Here is a 21,183-nt window from a genome sequence, read left to right on the forward strand (position 1 = left end):
CTATGAGTATGCTTGTCATCTTGGAGGTTCTATTATATCTTGGTATTACCTGATTAAATTTACAACTTGGTTTCTTAGTCCATTTTTTGTGTGTTTTGTTAGTGGGACTCAGTCCTCTAGAGCCTCTGCATGACTGGATAAAATCAAGTTTCCGAACCTGCTGTCAATCTGTGCAGTCCCTCCAGGAGGCCCAGTCTGAGCAGCTAGCCTCTCCTCTCTCACTCTCATGTTGTCTTAACTAACTGCAATACCATTCTGAGCCTCACTTTTTTCATCTGTAAAATGGGAGTAAACAATACCTAGGTAGAGGATGATGCTCTTGTTGGATAGCTAGTGTTCAGGGAGTGGTGGAAAATTTTTTTCCTCTTCTACTGGTAAAGTTGGTTCTTTCTACAACTTAAAAAGAACCATGGACTGTGGATTATCTGGTCATTCTCATGAGCAGCACTATCTTAGGCATCCTGGAGACAGTTCAACTATAGAAGCACTTTGAAAGAAAGAGATTTAAGTCCTGGAGAACGAACAAAAAATAAACCCTGACTCCTACTACTAGACTTACAGAGGAGACTGGTGGTCACCTACATGATGGTATAGAAAGCCTCCTATCCAAACATAGCTCTCTTCTTCACCTGCCACAGTGCTAGAAATTCTACCATTAACATTTTTCCCGTGAGACCAAAACATCTCTCTTGGGGGTTGGAGGTTGAAGGCATTGTCCTGATCATAATACAAATCCCCAAGGCAAGGAAGAAGAAAAGAAATTGATTGCCACCTCATCAGACACTAAATTTTCGGCCTTTTTTAAAAAATAATTTCATTTGTTTACTTTATTAAACTTATTTATTTTTAGTTTTCAACATTCACTTTTATAAGATTTTGAGTTCTAAATTTTCCCCCTCTCTGCCCTCCCCCCACCCCAAGACAGCAAGCAATCTGATACTGGTTATACATGTACAATCATATTAAACATATTCCCACATTGGTCATGTTGTGAAAGGAGAATCAGAACAAAAGAGAAAACCATGAGACAGAAAAAAAGAGAGAGATAATAGTACACTTCAATCTGCATTCAGACTCCATAGTTCTTTCTCTGGATGTAGATAGCATTTTCCATCATGAGTCTTTTGGAATTGTCTGAGATCATTGCACTGCTGAGAAGAGCTAAGTCTATCAAAGTTGGTCCCTCACACAATATTGCTGGCACTTTGTACAATGTTCTCCTAGTTCCGCTCACTTCACTCAGCATCAGTTCATGTAAGTCTTTCCAGGTTTTTCTGAAATTCACTTGTTCATTATTTCTTATAGCACAATAATATTCCATTACATTCATATGCCACAACTTGTTCAGCCATTCCTCAATTGATGGGCATCCTCTCAATTTCCAATTCTTTGCCACCACAAAAAGAGCTGCTATACAGATTTTTATACATGTGGCTCCTTTTCCTTTCCTTTTCTTTTTTTTTCTTTTTTGCTTTTGGCAGGGCAATTGGGTTTAAGTGACTTGCCCAAGGTCACAGAGCTAGTACATGTGTCAAGTGTCTGAGGCTGGATTTGAACTCAGGTCCTCCCGACTCCAGGGCTGGTGCTCTACTCACTGCACCACCTAGCTGCCCCTCCTTTTCCCTTTTTTATGATCTTTTGGGGATACAAACTTAGTAGTGGTATTGCTGGATCAAAGAGTATGTACAGTTTAATAGCCCTTTGGACATAGTTCCAAACTGCTCTCCAGAATGACTGGATTAATTCACAATTCCACCAACAATGCATTAGTGGTTCAATTTTCCCACCTCCTCCAACATTTTTCATTTTTCTATTTTGTCATGATGACCAATATGATAGGTGTGATATAGTACCTCACAGTTGTTTTAATTTGTATTTCTCTAATCAATAGTGTTTTAGAGCATTTTTTCATGTGACTATAGATATCTCTAATTGCTTCATCTGAAAATTGCCTGTTCATATCCTTTGACCATTTATCAATTGGGGAATAATGTGTATTCTTACATGTTTGACTCAGTTCTCTATGTATTTTGCAAATGAGGCCTTTATCAGAGACACTGGCTGTAAAAATTGTCTCCCAGCTTTCTGCTTCTCTTCTACTCTTGGTTGTATTGACTTTGTGCAAAAACTTTTTAATTTAATGTGATCAAAATTATCCTTTTTTTCAGCCTCTTTCTCAGCAGACTCAGCTTACAGCAGAGGGAGTTTGATGGAAGAGGTAGAGAGGGTAATGGAATAAGCAATGGATCTGGAGCTAGAGAAACTGGATTTGAGTAACTGCTTTTCCATTTTCTAGCTCTATGACCTCTCCTAATCTGGTGTCAGGGATCACTCAGAACTTAAGCGTTCAGTGGATCCTTCCTTACTCAGGGGTTTAGACAAATGATACATTTAATGAACTTATTGTCAAATATCCCCAGGTAAAAGCATGTCCCCATGAGATTAAAATGAAGTTTGTAAAGAGGAGAGCTTCCACCCACCACTCAAGGTTAAAGACAGTTAACAAAGGTAACTCCTTCCCTCCAAAGTCCTCAAAACTACATACTTCTAACTGTCCCAGGTCTGCATTTTAGATTCCTTGCTCACAAGAGTCTTAGGTGGTACTGGGGGAGTGTTGAGGTTAATTGGCATCTCCCCAGTTCCACCAATATTCTGGTTCACCACAACTTCTCTGGGCCTCAGTTTATCTCTCTGTAAAATGAGGTTTGACTTGATGATCTCTTAGTTCCCTTCTAACACTGAATCTCAGGAGTCTGTGAAAGGATGAGGAGGTGTTATTGGAAGACAGGTCCATAGTGGAACTGAAAGGGAAATCCTAAGGACCTTTGGGGAGAGTGACAAGATTGAGATGCTCAATACTCTTTGCTGTACGCCTCCTTTCTGTCACAGGCTGGCCCAGCTTAGGTGTGGGTAGGCCCCTGGGGGGAGTTGGCATCTCTCTACCTCCCAACTATTTTTTTTGCATCTTCTCCTTGTACTCCCATAACAATACAGTGGAAAGAATTCTGGACTTTGGAATAACATGAGCTGGAGTCTGACTCCCACCTTGCTCTCTGTGTGACCTCGGTTAAATTTAAACTCTATGGGCCCCAGTTTGTTTGTCTGTAAAATGTGCATTGAACACTTTTTTGGGGGGACTTGGGATGGATTAGAGTGACCTTTAAAGTTCCTCCCAGTTCTAGATTTATGAACCCGATCCTTCTTCTCAGCTAGATGTTAGTCAACACTTGATAAGGTATTAACTGTGGATTTCTTTTACAATGACAACTAAGATGTGAGGCAGCTTGGTAGGCAAATGAATTAAAGAAACATTGATTAAGTAGAAGGAACCAAGATGTCACTGAACTCTTCCAACATTCCCCTCTAAACAACTTTAAAATATTACCTCAAATCAAACTTTACAGCAGTGAAGTCAATAAGAGGTCACGGTGAGACATTTTTCCAGCATAAGGAAACTTAGGAAGGAGAGGTCCAGGACACTGGGGTGGAGTCTGGTCCCAACCAGCAGTGGGCTTTGGAGGCAGCAGCTTCAGCCCAGAGACATTGTGGGGAAGCACTTCCAGGGCAGAAAGGCATGTTTGTGTTGCAGAGGTCCAAGGCAGAGAGGAGCTCTGGTGCTTGCAGCTGCTGGGGTGCCAGGGAGCAGGGGCTCTTTCTGGGTACAGACCAGGGTGCGGACCAGAAGAGCGGTGAGGTTGGATCACACAACCTTGGAAGCACCAAAAACTTTACAGAGCCCCAGAACTAGCTCTGAAAACAGGAGCATGGAAAAGTACCAGGCTTGGCGTAGTCCTTTCCCACCCCCACAGGAGCAGAGCCCAACTTTCACATAAAGTTCAAGGTCAAGAAAAATGAGCCAAGAACAAAAAAAGAACTTGGCCATAGAAAGGTTCTGCTATGGCAAGGAAAACTGAGGCAAGCTCAGAAGGAGGCGACAACATGAATACACTATAGCCAAAGCATTCCCAAGCCCAACAAGAATTCTGGGAAGAGTTCAAGAAAGATATAAGAGGCGCCGAGGAAAAGAAATGAGAATAATGACAGAAAATTACGAAACAAGAATTAATTGCTCGGTAGAAGAAGCACCAAAAATACTGAAGAAAATAACATCTTGAGAAACAGAATTGGCCAACTGGAAAAGGAGGCACAAAAATTCTCTGAAGAAAAGAACTCCTCAAAAAGCAGAATTGGCTAGATGAAATAAAGGTACAAAAGCTCACTGAAGAAAAATAATTTTTTTTTTAAAATTAGAATTGGGCAAGACAATGTTAACGACTCTAGGAGATGTCCAGAAACAAAACGGGGCATGCTGGGAAGATGGTGGAGTAGGACAGAAAGTTCCAGGCATTCCAGGTTTCCTGCACAAACAGAAGGAAAATGGCCACAAAATGAACGAAGAGCAGAAAAAAGGTGTGTGTGTGTGTGTGTGTGTGTGTGTGTGCGCGTGTATGAGAGAGAGAGAGAGAGAGAGAGAGAGAGAGAAGGGGGCAAAGCTGTTGCCCTTCTAAAGCAAGCTGAGAGGACCTCAGCATGGACAGGACCTCCAGGGGCTAAGGTTTGGTCTGAGGGAAGTGTAGACACCTCCAGGCGGCCTACACCTAATCTACAAACAGGCCCTGGGGCACCTCTGTGAAGAAGCCGACTAGGCCTCGGGAACTTTCACCTCACAAATTTTCAGCATTCTAAGAAACAGCAGACGCTGAGTGGGGGGAAGATCGACAGACCGTTGCACCTCCACCCCATCCACCACCCCTGTTTCTGGAAGCCCGGCCCCGGTGGTGCTGACCGGAAGTGATCCCGGTCTGGGGGCGGGAAGGAGGGTGCACAGGTGATGTGAGTGCGGTACCGCAGGGAGCAAGAACGTTTTGTATGATGGGGGTGATTCTGAAAAAAAATTGGGTAAGGAAAGGTGAAAGGGAGCAATTATAGTATTAAAATGGGGCGTGAAAGGGAGAACTAGTGCAGAGCAAGCAGATGGGGTGGAGAGCTGGTGGCATTGGGACTACTGCCTTCTGGTTTGAAATGGAAACAACGTGTTAGTCTGGAAGGGTGGAGAGCAGGGGTGGGGAACCTGCAGCCTCGAGGCCACATGTGACCCTCTAGGTCTTCAAGTGCAGGGGTCTGGGGACCTAGAAAGTCACATGTGGCCTCGAGGCCGCAGGCTCCGCACCCCTGAGAAGTCTTCTGAGGGAGACAGGATGGAGGAAGGACTGTTAGAGGGGGGCGAGGATTGGGATTTGAGAGGGTGGGGGTGGGACTCTTGGAGGAGTGGGTGAAGAGCAGGGAGAAGATAAGGTAACAGGAACAAGATGAAAAGAGGCTGAGAAAGAAAATAGTAAAAATAAGATGGAGGGAAATTCACAAATAATAATTATAACTTGGAATGTGAATGGGATGTTTATAGCAGCTCTCTGTGGTGGCAGAGAAATGGAAACTACAGGGATCCCCATCAGTTAGGGGAATGGCTGAACAAGTTGTGGTGTACAATTCTGATGGAATAGTATTGTGCTACAAGAAATGATGCGCTCAAAGACCTTAGAAAGGCATGGAAAGACTTGCCGGAAATGATGGAGAGCAAAGTGAGCAGAACCAAGAGAATATTGTGTACAGTAACAGCAATATTGTTTTAGGAAAGACTCTGAGCGACTAAGTAATTTTCACTATTATAAATAGACAAATTAAAAATAAAAGATATGTGAAGAAAGATGCTATTTGTATTCAGAGAGAGAACTGTTAAATAGTATGGAATAATTATATATTATGTAATTATATTAATTATATAATATATATAATAATTATATATATATACATACCTATTTTGTCTAAAGGTATCCATCTCTAGGGCAGGAAAGAGGGAGAGAGGGAAGAACAAAAAGGAAAAAAACCAATAAATTTACATGATAATTTTGTTGTATATTTGGAGGGAATAGCAGGTTGTACATGGTAGATTTGTAGTTTCATGTGCAATCAACTTTGTTATTGTACTGTATTATAGAAATGCTTGTTTTGTTCTGTGAATTGAAAATTGGTTGGTTGGTTGTTGTCCTTCGTTCTTCAAGAGGACCAAAAGACATCACTATGCTAAAGTTAAGTTACAATGTGTAGGACTGAGGCTGATGAGACTAATACAAGCTAGGAATATTCTACCACAGGTCAGGCATAAATAATTGATGAGAACATTTGGGTGAATGTTCTAAATTTGTACATCTTACATTTCTTTTGTGCTACTTCAGTTCTTTGCTCATAGAGCACAGCACCTTCTCTGGTGTGGGCATGCCATGCTGAGCATAAAATAAATTTGTAATACCCACCCCACAAAAAAAAAAAGAAAAAAGAAAACATAGTCAAAAGAATGAAACAAATAGAAGAAAATGTGAAATATCTCAGGGGAAAAAACAAGTGACCTGGAAAATAGATTGAGGAAAGATAATTTAAGACCCTTTTTATTGACACGTAGAAAAGGAGAGGGAAACTGGGTTAGTTTTGGAACCTTGCAATTGGCTGTACTAGGAAAAGTGGGTTGGCATTCATGTGTGGCCAGTCACACCCTTCTCTGACAATTGAGGAATGTTCATTGTTTTATGGGACTCATTTGCCTCTTATAATCTTTGTTAGAAAACCAGAACCACCAGGTTGTTGTCCCCTTGGGAAGAACAAGCCTCCCCTGATTGCAAGACAGTCAAGTACAGACGACATAACTTTTGCGGTGTGGCACCAAGTCAAGTCACTTGGGACTTACAGACAAGATTTCCCAGGAGTTAACTCAGGGTCTGAGTGAAAACAAAATTCCTTTTCAAACATGTCTTTGAACTAACTCCGAGAGAAAACTACATTCCTGAGGCAGGTGAGTTCATGTAGACACTAACTCCATTATAAAAATCAATATATCATAAAATCCATGACATTGAAAAATCAATTTAGTAGAAATCAGAGGTTATATTGATGTTCATCTTTTCACAGGACACTTGTTTAAGGTGGTTGATTGTTAGGGTATGTTGTGGAAAGATTCCTACTCAGGTATGGACTGGATGCCCTCAGAGGGGTCTTCCTGCTATGGAACTCTAGTAGAGGGCTCCAATGGAAAGGAGGATCTCAATCAGAGGACAGTGGTGGAAATGGTTTGGCTACTTCCTGTCTATGTGACCCTGTGTAAGTTACTTCCTCTCTAGGCCTCAGTCTGCTCATCTAAGGTGGCTGGATTGGATGATCTCAAGATTTTCTAGGATTTTGCCAAACATTCATTATTGTACTGACGAACTGGAGTACATTTGCTCCCTAAAAACTCTTACGAGAGTACTGTTTCCTGCTACTCCCCAACCTCAAAGTAGACGGTGCCTACAAAGATGAAACTACATGAAGAGAGGAGCAAGTCATCTTCTTTTTCTTGGTCCTAGTTTCCTCATCTGTAAAATAGCACAATGCCATGGTGGGGTTCAAGTGACACATGGAGCAAATGCTTTCCACTTGATTCAGTTCAATAAACCTTTGCTTCATGGGAGGAGCCTTACAAAATGAGTCAGCTTAAAGTTTGTTGACATTGTTTGGGAATTTATTTTGAAAACAGTCATGCCCTTAGATCTTTGTTCTGATTGATCTTGTTAATGTGCTGCCTCAGTGCCAAGTTAAAGTTTGTAGAGCCTTTTAGGGTTCATCAGCAATGCTAGTGGTCTCCAAACTTTTGTGATCACACATCCCTATCAATAAAAAATTTTTGTGTATGCAGTACCCATAGATGTTTCCTTATAAATTATATACAGGTGCTTTTGTAGCTAATGTATTATGTATGTTACAACACATTAACAAAAATAAAATTTTATAATTTTTGTTGGATGAGTTAAAGATTCACTCAACAACTTTTAAAATGGTTTTGCTATTTTATTTATTAAAGGTACAAAAGTAGTTAGAATACTGGCCCAGCACATTTTAAACTGACCTAATTATAATAGGTGATTCCAAACTGTTTGTAAAACTTTCCCAAGAAAAATATGAATGTGAATGGGGAACTGAAATATTGAAGAAATGTACATTTGTATAATTCTAAAAGTACATATTGTTATTTGACATTAAGAAATCTATTAACTATATAGCCCCAAGAAAGTTCTATTTACTTTAGTTTACTGTTCAGTAAGGGGATGGTGGTGGAACTCATTCCCAGGGATATTGCAAAGATCACATGATTGTAAAGGTCTTTGGCACAATGCTTGGCATAAAACAAATGCTATCTGAATGTAGACTGTTTTCAGTTGAGTATAATTGCCTCATATTTGTTATCTTTATGTGGATTTTCTTAGATGCGAAATTTATGTCAATGGTGATGAGATGAATCTGGAAATACATCCAACCCATATTGGTAATTAATTGGTTTTGGTTTTAAAGTTTAAATAGATGATAATTGTATATGGTATTGTTGTATTTCTAAAATTTTCCTTTGTTGCATAACTTGGTAAACAACTGTATCATCTGTGTTGTCAGAAAAGCAATTTCTCTTATAGTCTAAATGTTGTAAGGTTAAGAATTGTACTGTAAAAACAATAGTGAATGAGTTAGGAAACTTTTAAGTCATTCTATTTGACCACGTATTATAATATTTTGAAGCATTGTAATTTAAGAAATCATAAATTACCAAATTTTGTCTTTATTTGAAGGGATTTTCAGTTAAAATTGTTTTACTGTCATTTAGGAAATTTGTGAGATTGTTAACTAAGCTATTGGGGTTATTGCTTAAATCAAGTATTTACAAAAGTCTGTTTAGTTCTCTTTTTTCTCTTCAATTATGTGGAAAATGTTTGGTGATCAAATTTAACAATTGTTTAGTACTTAGGAATTAATAATATCAGGATATCTTGTAAGCTGTTTCTGAGAAAGGGAAATATTTTTATGAAGAAAATTTTGTAAAATCCTTTGCATGATTTTTAGAAGACCTACTAAATTTCTATTTGTAAGCTAATCTGTTGCAGCAATTTGATATTGATGACAATTATGTCCAAACCTACTGTGAATTTTTAAATTTTATTTAAGTTTCATTCCTTGGTTTGTTGTGTCTTTGGATTGACCTTGAATAAGTGTGCTCAGAGAAACAGCAAAGGACAGCAAACAGATCCAAGGTTTTTCTATTAACTCCTCTCATCCCAGATCAGATTAGAGAGAGATTTATTTTCCCCACCTGGCAAAAGGATGAAAATAAAAAAGGAATGGGGGGGGATGATGTAAGCCAGTGGTGTTCCCTCCCAAAGTATTAGACTCAGTGTCACACGAGGCTGGCCAGAATGTGTACAGGCAGTGGCAGTTAGTGCCATTCTGGTAGAAGAAAGTAGGAAGTGGAGGAAGAGGCCAAAGGTAGAGAAGCCTGCCAGTCAGTGTCTATACTTAGCGTAAGACAGCCCCTTTTATAAATAATTATTATTTTTTTAATGATCTAGAAATGTATTTGATGTCATTGAAATTTGTTGTTTTTGTTACAGTTAAGAGCAGTTTGGTTATTTTGTTGATTATTGTTTTAATGCTAAGACCAAAAATGGTTAATTGATTACTGTATGTGGAAAGAAGGGGATTGTGTAAACCCTTATCGAATTGGTTTTGCCCATTCAGAACAGTTTTCCTGAATGCATGGGAGTCAGCAGGCAAAGGGTACCAGTATTAACCCCTTACTGGGGACCATGTTAATTCTCCTTATTTTGTGAAATTGCCAAGGCCCCTGGAAACTATTTGTATGGGCAAGGCCATCAACCCCAGGAAAGGAACTTGTTTGATTTATGTAGGTCCTAAACAATGAACCTAGCTTGCTGAGAAGTTGCACGTTTATGGACAATAGATAGAAAGGATTCTAACAATTGGTTTTTACACCAGGACAAGTTTAAATTTAAGAAGGGAAAGATGTCTAATGGAATCTCTTATATATGTGTGTCCTAGTAAACCTTTATTGCTTATTGCAACTACATGAAAGTAAAAGCAACTGTATCTGGCTCTAAGCTGTGACTAGTGAGACTTGCTGTTTAAGGTGAAAGGCTCTTGGGACCATAACTAATTTGTTTTGAGTTTGAATTTGGGTATAGTCATCTGCATTAAATCAGTATCTGAGAGAAATGCCACAAGATAAGCTATTCAGAGGGAATGTGGTCCTGTATTGTTAACAGGTGGAGGTCTGCATTTGGGAAAAAAAGCCAAGGGGACAAACTTAGCCTCAATCTAGGATAGGATCCTCCTGGCTCAGTTTCCCCATTGTGTTCCTTTGGAAAGGAATGTTTCCCACCTGACTATTCCTGAGTCTGGCTGAGGAGAAACAGATACTGCATGATTAGTGACTCTATCTGAATTTAAACAAAACTAAGGATGTTTTATCCTGTCATATTTGGTATGTTACATGTCCCTGCTCTTTTTCCTTCTATAGTAAGTTTCTATGATCAAGCAAGTAGTCAATATAAGATATGAGCTCTTTTGTGTTATCTTACTGGGAAATCTAATAATATTTTTATCTAGAACTAGAACATGTGCAGAAATTTATGCAAACTACTTAAGACTCATCTTAAGATGTTCCCTTTATTTAAAAGGATTCTAAGAGCAGTAGTATTTTTTCCTGTAATCAGTCTCTTACTGTTACCAATGTGAGATTTTATTACAACAGCTTTTGACTAAGGAACTTCATGATATTTAGGGATTCTGTGATAACTAGGAATTTAGTTTCTTGATAATACTCTGGAATTTGAGTTACTTAAGGACTTTTGCACCAACTGAGTAAGGTCTTATGAACAAGGGTAGAAATGCATGAGGGCTAGTTAGGACTCGCTTTGGAGATGTTCCTTAAGCAATGTGAGACTATAGTCATATGTTCAACTCATTATTGGAATTTGCTATTCAAAGACCTAACAGGACTGATAACTGATAAGTCTAATCTCTTGGGGCAAATTCCTATGATTGGAAGGTTTTGTAAGTACAGTAACAAATTTACTCAAATAATTGATTATGGAAACTCCTAGGTTAATATGGGACTGGGACTAGTGTTCCTGTGTGTGTTCCTGTATGAGCTAGGGTCCTTTAATTCTTGGTAATGGTGTGGAGACAATTAGGTCAAGGGCTTGTGAGAATGTTATTTTGTTATTTGATTAATATCATGCTTGTCTAAAGTTTTGTTACAATTAATAATGCTAAAAAAAGAAGAGTGGCTTGTGGTTTGTATAGTGTGAGTAATGGGTTTAGAAGATTTGGAAAGAGAAATAAAGTCTTGAGGGAAAATATAGAAGGTAGATAAGAAGGCTTGGGCTTTTGAATCATAAGAAAGAGAAGTATATAAAAAAATGAACAGACAGTTTAAGCATGTTGAAGAAGGTTTGAAGAAGCTTGACTTTATTTAAATTGACAGATTGAGACCTATAATAGTAATAAAAAATTGCAACTTGATTTTAAAGCCAATAAAGAAAGTCACAGAGAGTTAGGAGAAATTTGATAAACAAGGTGTTCCTAAGTGTGATAATTGGGGTAATTACTGTCACTTTTAAAATCTTTGGCAGTAGATTAGCTGGAAATAGTGAATCTTATAATATGAAATGCTTGGAATCAATAGCCCTCATGTAAAATATAATATCAAATAATTGGCACTATAAATTGCAATTCTGTATAATATTTGGAAAATAGATCCAGACATAACTAAATTTATTCTGGTCTCATTTAGGTGAAATGTGTTCCTCCTAGAAGTTATTGTACTATATGCATCAGGAAACTTGCTGGCTGTGTGGTTTTAAGCCATTATCTCAGTTATTCAATTTGTAATGCATATAAAGATAATGCCTAATATTAATCTGATAATTCATGTGATTAGAAATATTATTAGAAAAGTGAATTCTTCTTTAATTTTTTTGGGTTGTAGATTTGATTGTCAAAAAGACTCATGTAGGTGGGGGGGCAGAGCCAAGATGGCAGCTTAAAAACAGGGACTCACTTAAGCTCTCCCCCAAATCCCTCCAAACACCTGTAAAAAATGACTCTAAACAAATTCTAGAGTTACAGAACCCATAAAATAACAGAGGAAAACAAGTCTCCATGGCATGACTAAAAGTTTAAGATTTTATACGTGCTGTGTTAAAAATTGGTTATTTACTATATTTATGTATGTACTGGAGCCTGCTATTAATTCCCCATACATATTAATACTGAAGAGCTCCTAAGAGAAAGATCTTTTTCTGCCATTTTTTGTTCTTTGCTAGTGCTCACATTATTGGGGTTATTTCAATCTGTGGTGTCTTTGGAAAAATCTTTTTAAACCACTTCTTAGTTTTGTGAGGGTTGGTTCATTTAAAGTTACATAATATAATCAGCATATCGACTTAACCAGACACACTTGAGCTGCAGCAAGCTTATCACAGGGTGCCACTATCAACCCTTCTTTTGCATTGTGGAACTCCTGCTGTTCTCTCCCAGTGCCTTATATAACATGCATATCATGTGACCATTGCACAGCTGGATTAATTAAAGGCTCCGGGGACAATCCACATGTTAAATATTAATAAATCTTAATTTTTTGTAAGCTAAAAAAATATAAATGGGACTAACTTTTTTTCTTCCAGCACTAGCAATGCATTTGTGTGTGTGTGTGTGTGTTCCCATTAGGTTGCATGCACTGGACTTCGGAGACTACTGATCTATAAGCTTCTCCTGAACTTCCTTTTTTCCATTTGAAACTTCCCCATCCAATCAGAATTAATCACATAATATGATTGCAATGGGAAAGTATACTTACTTACAATTAAATGAAGAATATAAAGCAAGAGATAAGAATCATGCAGTAAATAAACTCCCCATCCATTTTTTCAAACTATGACCTTTCAGATGTCATGGGAATGAAAGATGGACCTCCACCAATAAGCCTGGCACTGTAAGAGGGTAGAACAGGAAAACAGACTCATGAGTCCCCTCCCAAAGCACTTCCTGAAGAACTTTTACCACCCGTCACCTCAGACATCTAATTCTGTATCTTCAGGGTCCAAAAGTCGTGTCTTTCTGTACCAGGACTTCAAAGCGTTGGAATCCTGCAACCAAGGTTTCGAAGGGGTGGAAACCATAGCTAGGAGGATATCTGTAACTGCTGCTGGGAAGCAAGGGAGAAATCCTCCTGTCAGTGGCAGGAAGTAGCTAGAGCTGGGAGTGGGGAGAGGTTGCAGCTTCCTGGATCCACAACTGCTTTTCTGTTCTCTCTCTTCTTGTGCCCTTTTGAAACTTCTTGCATTCTTTCTCACGACAGTTTGCACTTACCTTCCCACCTTCTCCCTTCCCCCAAGATGTTGAAAGCTTTCCTCTCTAAACAGAGTCCACTCTGGAGTAGCATTAGCATGGGCTATGCAGTGATGTACAGGCTTGGGCATGGGGGGTGGTGGTTAGCTACATAGTCTAAGTCCATCTTAAGGTCAGCAGATCTCCTTGGTTGCCATGTTTGGCCAATTGCCTATTTGTAGTGCTGGTCCCATGGAATGAACACCTCACAGAATGTTTCACTCAACGATGCTTTTATACAGGATAATAGTCATCCCTATTCCTATAATACTGAAGAAGGAAATGACCAACCACTCCAGTATCTTTGCCAAAAAAAAAAAAACCAAACCAAAGGGGTCACAGAGAATCAGACGTGACCAAAATGACTGAACAACAAATTCTTATAATGCTCTGAATCTATATTTATAATGAACTTACCTCACTACAACCTTCTTTTTAGGTGTTACCTTCTTCCATTAGAACATAAGCCCCTGACATTTTGAGATGACCAACTTTGATAGACTTAACTCTTCTCAGCAATGCAATGATCTAAGACCGTTCCAAAAGACTCATGATGGAAAATGCCATCCATATGCAGAGGAAGAACTATGGAGTCTGAATGCAGATTGAAGCAGACCATTTTCTCTTTTTCTGTTGTTTCATTTTTTCTTTTTTGTGGTTTTTCCCTATTGTTCCAATTCTTCTTTCACAACATGACTAATGTGGAAATATGTTTAATATGATTGTACATGAACAGCCTGTATCAGATTGCATGGCATCTTGAAGAGGAGGGAGGGGAGGGAGGAGGAAAAATATAAAATTCAAAATCTTATGAAAGTAAATGTTGAAAACAAAAAATTAATTAAAAAAAAAGAATGTAAGCCTCTTGAGAGCAGGGACTGTCTCCACAACCAAAGGAGGGAGGTACATTTTGTTACCTCTTCTGTGGGGCCACATTTTGACTTGGTTCTAGTGTTCTTTTCATTTACATTATTATAGTGGTTGTTTTCCCAGTTCTGCTTGCCTCACCTTGCATCAGGGCATAAAGTTTATCCAAAATTCTCTGAATTCTTCACATTTGTCATTTCTTACAGTTGAATAATATTCCATGACAATTGTCACCCAGAGCTCAAGTATGGGATTTGAATGATGCTCTTCTTCTATATTTGAGAACAGAGTGATTACTCTATGTTCCATGTGTGGTGAGAACTATCCTACCCTCAGTGTGGGCCACATTTACACAGACCCGTGTGGGTGTACACATAACACACATAGGTAACACACACACACACACACACACACACACACACACACACACACATGCACACTATAGGCCTTGATAGCTGCAATTTGTTCAGCCATTCCTCACACTGTTTCCAGAATTTTGTTGCCATAATAGCACTGCTACGAATATTTTGGATTACAAGAAACATTTCTGACTTTAACCTCTTTAGTAATAGTTATCATCATAACTAATATTGCATCTACTCTGTGTTTGCCTCAGTCCCTCATCTGTTAAATGAGCTGAAGAAGGAATTGGCAAACCACTCCAGTATCTTTGCCAAGAAAACCTCAGATGGGGTCACACCAATGAAATGACTCACCAACCACTACCAATGCCACTTATTTTCAAATATTTTAGGTTTTCCCACCCTCAGTTTCCCCCACATCATCACCTCCATGAAAATGAGATGGTTTGACCAGAGTCTCAAAAACTTTCTGGCTCTGACCTCTTTTCTGTGTTCTAAATTCCCCTGCAGCTCTGACAGGGTATAGCTTCAGGATGTAATTGATTGCTGCTCTCAATCTCTGGAAACTTCTGGAACTCCTACTTTGTTCTTACTAGCAGTTTCTAGTTATCCCCCACCCCCAGGGGTAAACTCCTGGGGACAGTTTCTAACTGCCCCACACTTCTGCCTTCCTGCTATTCTGTTGACCCTACAAGGAGCCCTGGCTAGGGGGACAGTCAGAGGCCTGCCTCTGTTGCTTAGAAGCTGCCTAAACTGATCCTGTGGTTGTCCTAGGACTGTGCTATCACCCTATAATAAATAACTTGTGAGTCACCCACTTTTCCATCTAGCTATCTAGACACACCTCCTGAGTACATATAACCTTTGTTTGGAATTTCCCTCACTGAACTTGGCTGAGTGAGTGGTACACGGCAGTGTTCTGGATTGCAGTTCTTTGACCTTAACTAAATGCCTTACTTTATTTCTTCATTAGCTTGTTAATCCAATTTTTATACAGGTTTGACAGTGCCCACATAGGATTCCACCCATGTGTACCTACTGATTCCCAAGGCTTTTTAGGCAGAGGCCCAAAAGGTAAAGTACAGTTTAAATACAATTTTCACTTCCCTCCCTAAATATCTCCTGACCTTGTCTGACTGTTCTCCCTTTGTCTATCCTCAGGTTTCTGAAAATAGTAAGCTCAGCACAACAGCTGCTTTCTGGCCTAACTATGTAATTAATCTCTTGTCCCCATCTAGGCACAGGACAGGGTACAAGCAGCGAGGACCTTTCATCTGCTTATAAAAGTCTCTTGTCATCAAAGAGCACTTTCATTCTTCCCTGAGTGGCCTGAGAACACAGATCTGTTGTGGTGTGGTGATGGCATTCTGGGCTTCTGTGTTGATTGTCCTGGTGACCACTGCCATGGTAGTGCTGTATAGGCTGGGGGCCTTGCGCCGGAGGAGAGCCAGAGAGCCCCCTCTGGACAGAGGCCTCATCCCCTGGCTGGGCCATGCCAGGGACTTCTATAAGGATGCCTCCAGTTTCCTGAAGAGGATGCAAGAACGTCATGGGGACATCTTCACTGTTCAGCTTGCTGGCCAATACGTCACCTTTATTGCAGACCCCTTTTCTTTTGATGCTATCCTGAAGGAGAAGAGAAACAAGCTGGACACTTCCAAGTTAGTATCTGGCTTGATGTTCAAAGTCTTTGAGTTCCAAGGACATGAATGTCATGGAAATTTCATGCACAGTTCCACCCCAAAGCACTTGAGGAGTACAGGTTTAGTTGGTATGACCCAGGCCATGATGGATAGCCTGAAGGTCCTGCTGCTAGAACCTGATGTTGGTATGAGACCAGGACCCCAGGAGTGGAAGCAGGATGAGCTCTTTCAATACTGCTGCAATGTTGTCTTTAGAGCTGGTTACCTAGCAGTATTTGGGAACTTACCTACTAATGGCAAGGCAGGTCATGCTCAGGACCTCCTCCAATCCCAGAAAGTCTTTGAGGAATTCAGAAAACTTGACACTCTCTTTCCCCGGGCATTTTTCTCTGTGCTCCTGCCCAAGGAGAAGCAAGAAATGAAGAGGCTAAAAGACTTCTTCTGGGATGTTCTCTCTCCACAGCACATCATGGAGAAGAATAATGTGAGTGAATGGATCCGTTCTGCTCAAGAGCAGCAAGCTGATGAGGGAGTGCCTGAGATAACTCAGAGACAGTTTAACCTGATACTGCTCTGGGTATCCCATGGCAACACAGGTGTTGTGTCCTTCTGGGCCCTTCTCTTCCTCCTGAAGAATCCCCAGGCTCTGAAGGCTGTGAGGGAGGAGGCAGAAAGAGTCCTCAGGAAAATGGGGCAAGAGATGAGACCAGGTGGGGTGCCCATCACTGTTGAGTACAGCATGCTTCAGCAGACCCCAGTGCTGGACAGTGTCATGGAAGAGACATTACGCCTGGTGGTTACTGCTTTCCTCACCAGGACTATTATGGAGGACATGATCCTGAAAATGGATGATGGCAGGGAGTATGCCCTCCGCCAGGGAGATGAAGTGTCCATCTTCCCCTACCTTTTTCTCCATAGGGATCCAGAAATCTACCCAGACCCCACTACATTCAAATATGACCGGTTCTTGAACTCTGATGGCAGTAGAAAGGTAGCTTTCTACAAGCAAGGGAGAAAGGTCAAATCACACATGTTGCCATGGGGTGCTGGCACCACCATCTGTCCTGGGAGGTTCTTTGCCCTCAATGAGATGAAGATGTTTGTATTCTTGATGGTCGCACAATATGACATGGAGTTAGTTGATCAGGAGATGAAGATCCCTTCAATAGATCTGAATCGATTCGGAATCGGTGCCACACAGCCAATACATGATGTCCAATTCAGATTTCGGATGCGCTTCTAGCTTGATGGTGAAAACTTTGGCACGACTAAAGGATATAGTGGGGTAAAGTCAATTTCCCCTCCCCTTCTAACCACAAACTCCTTTTCCAGAATCTTTTGTCTTCACCACTCCTGCTCTCCAATGCCTTTCCCAATCAACATACCCAATTGTCTTTTCTCAGACATCTTTTACTTGTCTGTAGCTTTTGACCATCTTGACTATGTCTTCCTTCTGAAGATGTTATTCTTCCAGGGCTTCCTCTGTGACTGTTCCTTAATCTCTGAGTGATTCCTCTTTTGTTGATGGGTAAAGGTTGCACAGAGATTGATTTCACTTGAATAATAGGGGGAAAAATCTCCAGACAATTAGGGCTATCCCATGGTGTAATGAATTGCATTGGGCAGTCGGGGTAGGGTAGTGGGGCCATGCTACTCTTGACTCATGTATTCTATTGTGAATAAGTCTATGATTGTTTCCTTGCTTCTTTTTGACTTTTGTCTGTTAAATTTGTTTGTGAGATTTGTTTCCTATAGGCTTAGTACCATCCACCTGCAGATGCCTGATCACTTTAGCCAGATGGCACCCCTGGACCTGTCCAAAACTGTGATGTGTCATCATCCCTGTACCTAGCATTGACCAAGCTTAGGATGCCTGCTAAAGAATTGACCTCTTGAATGGGACTCTTGACCTCTTGGGTCAGGGACAGCTCTACATCCATTTTCAGCAGGAATATGCTATGGAGGGTGAGACCTTTGCCCCTTACCCTAAGATTTTGAGCCCCATTTGTTTGAGAGGGGAATGATGACTTTGTTTCATATGTATCATGTGTTATCCCTGTTATATTGTTGTAAAGTTCTATTGACACTAGTTATCCCAGAACTATTGATTGCCTCAGTGCCCTTTGTAACGGATAATAAAGATCTTGGGGCCAAATGTAATAGCAATTTAGATTTGAAGATCTTTCCCACCCATTAATAGACCATGTGACCTGCTTATGTCACAGGAAGCCTAAGTCACATGTAGTGGAAGGAGCTTGCTAAGAAGAAAAGGAAATTATGTCACAGGAAATGCTGAAAGACCAGTTATGACAGCTGAGGGAAAGAGCAGACCTGCTGTGGTGGCTGTGAATGTATTTGTCAGAAGGCCCCAGTGGGGGTGGGGTGGGGTGGAGGGGAGCAGATGGTTTTGGCATGGCCAGGCTCCATGCTGTGATATCTTTGCTGCAGTGATAGACTAGGTGTATTGGTTTCAGGATCTGGTTATTTGGTGTTTGAATAAATGGTTTACTTCTTCTACCTTCTATGTGGAGAGTCTCGTATATTTTGCAATACAGAACCACATAGGCATTTTGACAATTATCATCTATGTTGTGATTATTGCCTTGCTGACACAGCTACTGAATGTCAGCAATCAAAAATTGGACGACTCCTTTTCAGGGATGTTGTGCAGGGGATTCCTGCTCAAGTACAAGTCAGTCTAGTTGGCCTCAGAGGTCCCTTCCAGGCTGAGATTCTAGGAGTGAACAGTCATTGTGATCCTGGTCTCTTCCTCTATCTAACTGTTCCTCCTCTGTCTCCTCTGCGGGCTCATTCTCTTTCTCCTGACTCTGAGTTCCCAAGGTTCTCTCCTTGGTCTTCTTGTATTCTTTCTCTTCACTCTCTCCCTTATCTCTTTCATTCCTCGACTACAGTTGGAACCTCTATTCAGATCAAGCCAAGTCTACATTCCAGATCAAGCTGTTGGTTACCTTCCAGTGCAGGATGTATGACTACCTTTGGCCAGCTATATCTGAAGAAGTTGCGGTATATAATATTAATGGAATACTGCTGTGCTATAAGAAATGACAAGCCGACTGATTTCAGAAAAATCTAGAAAGGCTTACATAAACTGATGCAAATTGAAGTGAGCAGAACCAGGAGACCATCGTACACAATAACAGCAAAATTGTATATCAACTGCAAATAACTTAGCTATTCTCAGTAATACAGTGATGTAATTCCAATACAATTCCAAAGCACTCATGATGAAAATGAGAAAGAACTGATGGAGTCTGAATGGAGATCAAAGCATATTAGTTTTCATTTTATTTAGTTTTATCATGTTTGTTTTTTCCCCTATGGTTTGTGACTTCTTTCACAAGGTGACTGCTATGGAAATATGTTTTGTGTGATTGTATATGTGTAACCTATATCAAATTGCTTACCATCTCATGAACGGAGGAGGTGAGAGAGGTAGGGAGAAAATTTGGTACTCAAAATTTAAAAAAAATGAATGTTAAAAGTTGTCTTTACATATAAATGAGGGAAAAATAAAATATTAAATTTTTAAAAGACCATTCAACTTCTGGAGGGCAGTCCCTGATAAGGTATGGGTTATATTTGATTTCCTCTGAGACCACTACAGTTCATTTCAATTCGATAAGCATCTCTTTAGCACCTACTGAGTTCAAAGCACTTTTCCTTCTTATTGTGAGATTTGTAATTCAATGATCTCTTTTTGTCATGATCCAATGCTCACCAAGGAACTTTTGGATGATTTGGTGGGAGTCAGCGCAGTCTATGGGTGGGAGGTAATGTGGTATGGTGGAAAAGACCCTGGGCTTGGAATCCCACATCCTGGGTTCAGCCCTACCATCTTGCTCAATTACTGTGGGAACTTTATAGCAGGTCAGTCTCTCTCTGAACCTTAATTTCCTCCTGGGACAAATGAGATATTTAGAAGGAGATAGTGTATAAAGTGTGTCTACCATTCTAACTCCAATGTTTTAAGTTCCCTTCCAGCTCTGATATTCTGGGATTATGTATGAGAACTTTCTTCCTAGCTTGAGAATATGTGGACTTGTTGCCATGAGTATGCTTGTCATCTTGGAGGATCTATTATTCCTTGGTATTGCATGAATAAATTGACAGCTTGGTTTCTTAGTCTATTTTTTTTGTGTGTTTGGTTAGTGGGTTTCAGACCTCTGGAGCCTCTGAATGAATGAATAAAATCAAGTTTCTGAACCTGTTATGAACCTGTGCAGTCCCCCCAGTCTGAGCAGCTGACCTCTCTCACCCATTCTCTTAATAATTGTGATACCATTTTGAGCCTCACTTCCTTCATCTGTAAAATGGGAGTGAACAACACCTCTTCTAGGTAGAGGATGATGCTTCTGGGGAGTAGCTGGTGTGCAGGGAGCAGTAGAAATTTTTTTCTCTTCTGGTTAGTTTGGCTTTTCCTACAAGTTAAGGAGAACTATGGACTGTGGATTATCTGGTCACTCTCATATAGAACACTGGATTATCTGGTCACTCTCATATGGCACACTATCTTAGGCATCCTAGGGAATGGTTCAACTATAGAAGCACTTTGAAGGTGGGCAGGTGGAAAGAGAAAAGAGATTTGTGAGTCCCCTCCCTCAGCAGTCCCTGAAGAATTCTTACCACCCATGACCTCAGACATCCAATTCTGTATCTTCAGGGTCCAAAAGTTGTCTCTCTCTGCACCAGGACTTTAAAGCATTGAAATCTTGCAACCAAGGTTTTGAAGGGATGGAAACCATATAGCTAGGAGAATGTCTGTAACTGCTGCTGGAAGCAAGGGAGGAATCCTGTCAGTGGCAGGAGTTAGCTGGAGTTGGGCATGGGGAGAGGCTGCAGCTTCCTGGATCCACAACTGCTTTTCTCTTCTCTCTCTTCTGGTGCCCGTTGGAAACTTCTTGCATTCTGTCTTTCTCATGAGAGTTTGCATTTACCTTCCCACCTTCTCCCTACCCCCAAGATGTTGAAAGCTTTCCTCCCTAAACAGAGTCCACTCTGGAGTAGCATTCGCATGGCCTATGCAGTGATGC

The 21,183-nt window shown here is 40.4% G+C and overlaps 1 protein-coding gene across 8 annotated transcripts in view; it reads left to right on the forward strand.

Moving 5' to 3' along the window:
- The first annotated feature begins 8,223 nt into the window (after positions 1-8,223).
- Positions 8,224-21,183, forward strand: part of LOC118830858 (7-alpha-hydroxycholest-4-en-3-one 12-alpha-hydroxylase-like) — a 35,366-nt gene continuing 22,406 nt past the window's right edge. Inside the window, exons 1-4 of one of the 8 annotated variants that reach the window (XR_005009112.1) lie at positions 8,251-8,350; positions 15,487-15,563; positions 15,728-18,097; positions 19,045-20,278. Coding sequence is in view for 7 of the 8 variants with exons in the window: in XM_036737878.1 (XP_036593773.1) it covers positions 15,849-17,375 (1,527 nt within the window). In the remaining variant the exon portion in view is untranslated. The other 7 variants (XM_036737882.1, XM_036737881.1, XM_036737878.1 and 4 more) reach the window with 7 other exon arrangements.

This window comes from Trichosurus vulpecula, chromosome 9, assembly GCF_011100635.1.
Source record: "Trichosurus vulpecula isolate mTriVul1 chromosome 9, mTriVul1.pri, whole genome shotgun sequence".
NCBI classification, from domain to species: Eukaryota; Metazoa; Chordata; class Mammalia; order Diprotodontia; family Phalangeridae; genus Trichosurus; species Trichosurus vulpecula.